Source organism: Vollenhovia emeryi, unplaced genomic scaffold, assembly GCF_000949405.1.
Source record: "Vollenhovia emeryi isolate VEMERY1.0 unplaced genomic scaffold, V.emery_V1.0 DF951672.1, whole genome shotgun sequence".
In the NCBI taxonomy this organism is placed as follows: domain Eukaryota; kingdom Metazoa; phylum Arthropoda; class Insecta; order Hymenoptera; family Formicidae; genus Vollenhovia; species Vollenhovia emeryi.
In genome coordinates this window covers 1-1,070 of record NW_011954694.1, presented here as the reverse complement: position 1 = coordinate 1,070, position 1,070 = coordinate 1, and the positions used below count along the sequence as shown (strand labels likewise).

The 1,070-nt window shown below is 44.7% G+C and overlaps 1 protein-coding gene across 1 annotated transcript; it reads right to left on the bottom strand.

The window, feature by feature from the left end:
* Window positions 1-60: 60 nt before the first annotated feature.
* Window positions 61-981, bottom strand: LOC105557813 (the record flags this gene model as incomplete). Its single annotated transcript, XM_012005205.1, has 1 exon — window positions 61-981. A coding segment is annotated over exon 1 (921 nt), but the record flags the coding sequence as incomplete, so codon positions are not given.
* Window positions 982-1,070: the final 89 nt, after the last annotated feature.

Below are 1,070 nucleotides of genomic sequence, written 5' to 3'. Positions count from 1 at the left end.
CAACGATTGCAGACAAGCGATGCTAGAAAACTTGAAGTGATCGGATGCATATTGCCATACAAGGCCCAACGTTCGCGTCTCGCTGTCTTTGTCAGATGATAGAATGAATTCCCTTAGAGGATATAACGATGAATCGTCTTGAAGGCTTGACTCATTGGAAACCCACTTGCGTAGCTCAAATCGGCCTTCTGTGAGCAGCTGAGAGGTCTCGGTCTTGATAGTTAATGCTTGTTGCAATGAGTCGGCACCAGTAACCAAATCAGCGACGTAGAAGTCACTTAGTACAGCTTTGGCTCCGATGGGAAACTTGAAGATATTGTCCTCAGCTAACTGCCTGAGGGCACGAATGGATAAAAATGCTGCAGACGCAGTGCCATATGTGACAGTCATCAGTTCAAATGTTCGAATTGGTTCATCTATAGAATTACGCCACAAAATGCGTTGAAGAGCAGTTTGACTGGGATCAACCAAAACCTGTCTGTACATCTTGGCGATGTCAGCAGTCAAGGCATACTTGAATGTACGGAATCTGGCCAATATCGAAAAAAGATCATCCTGGATGGTAGGGCCAACCATTAGTACTTCATTTAAAGAAACTCCAGATGAACTTTTGCAGGAGCCATCGAAAACGACTCTCATTTTGGTTGTAGTACTTGTCTCCTTATATACAGCATGGTGTGGGAGATAGTAGGTTTTATCGACGGATTCCAAAGGATGTGTTACCTCTCGCATGTGCCCGAGATCGATGTACTCTTGCATGAAATGCTTGTAATCCGTGTACATCTTTGGTGTGTTTACAAGTCGCCTTTCCAAGGATTTGAAACGACGTGTAGCTATATCCCTAGATTCTCCAAGACTAATTAATTTATCTGATTTGATTGGTAGCTGCACTATGAAGCGTCCGTCGCTGGTGCGCTTCACCGTGTCCTGAAAGAACCGTTCACAGGCTTGTTCCTCTGGAGAGGTTTCAGGAAGAGACATAACGTGATCGACTTCCCAAAATCGATTGAGTGTGCGATTTAGATCTTCTGTCACTGCCAGACAACTAGCGACTGGAGAGCTTGTACTAG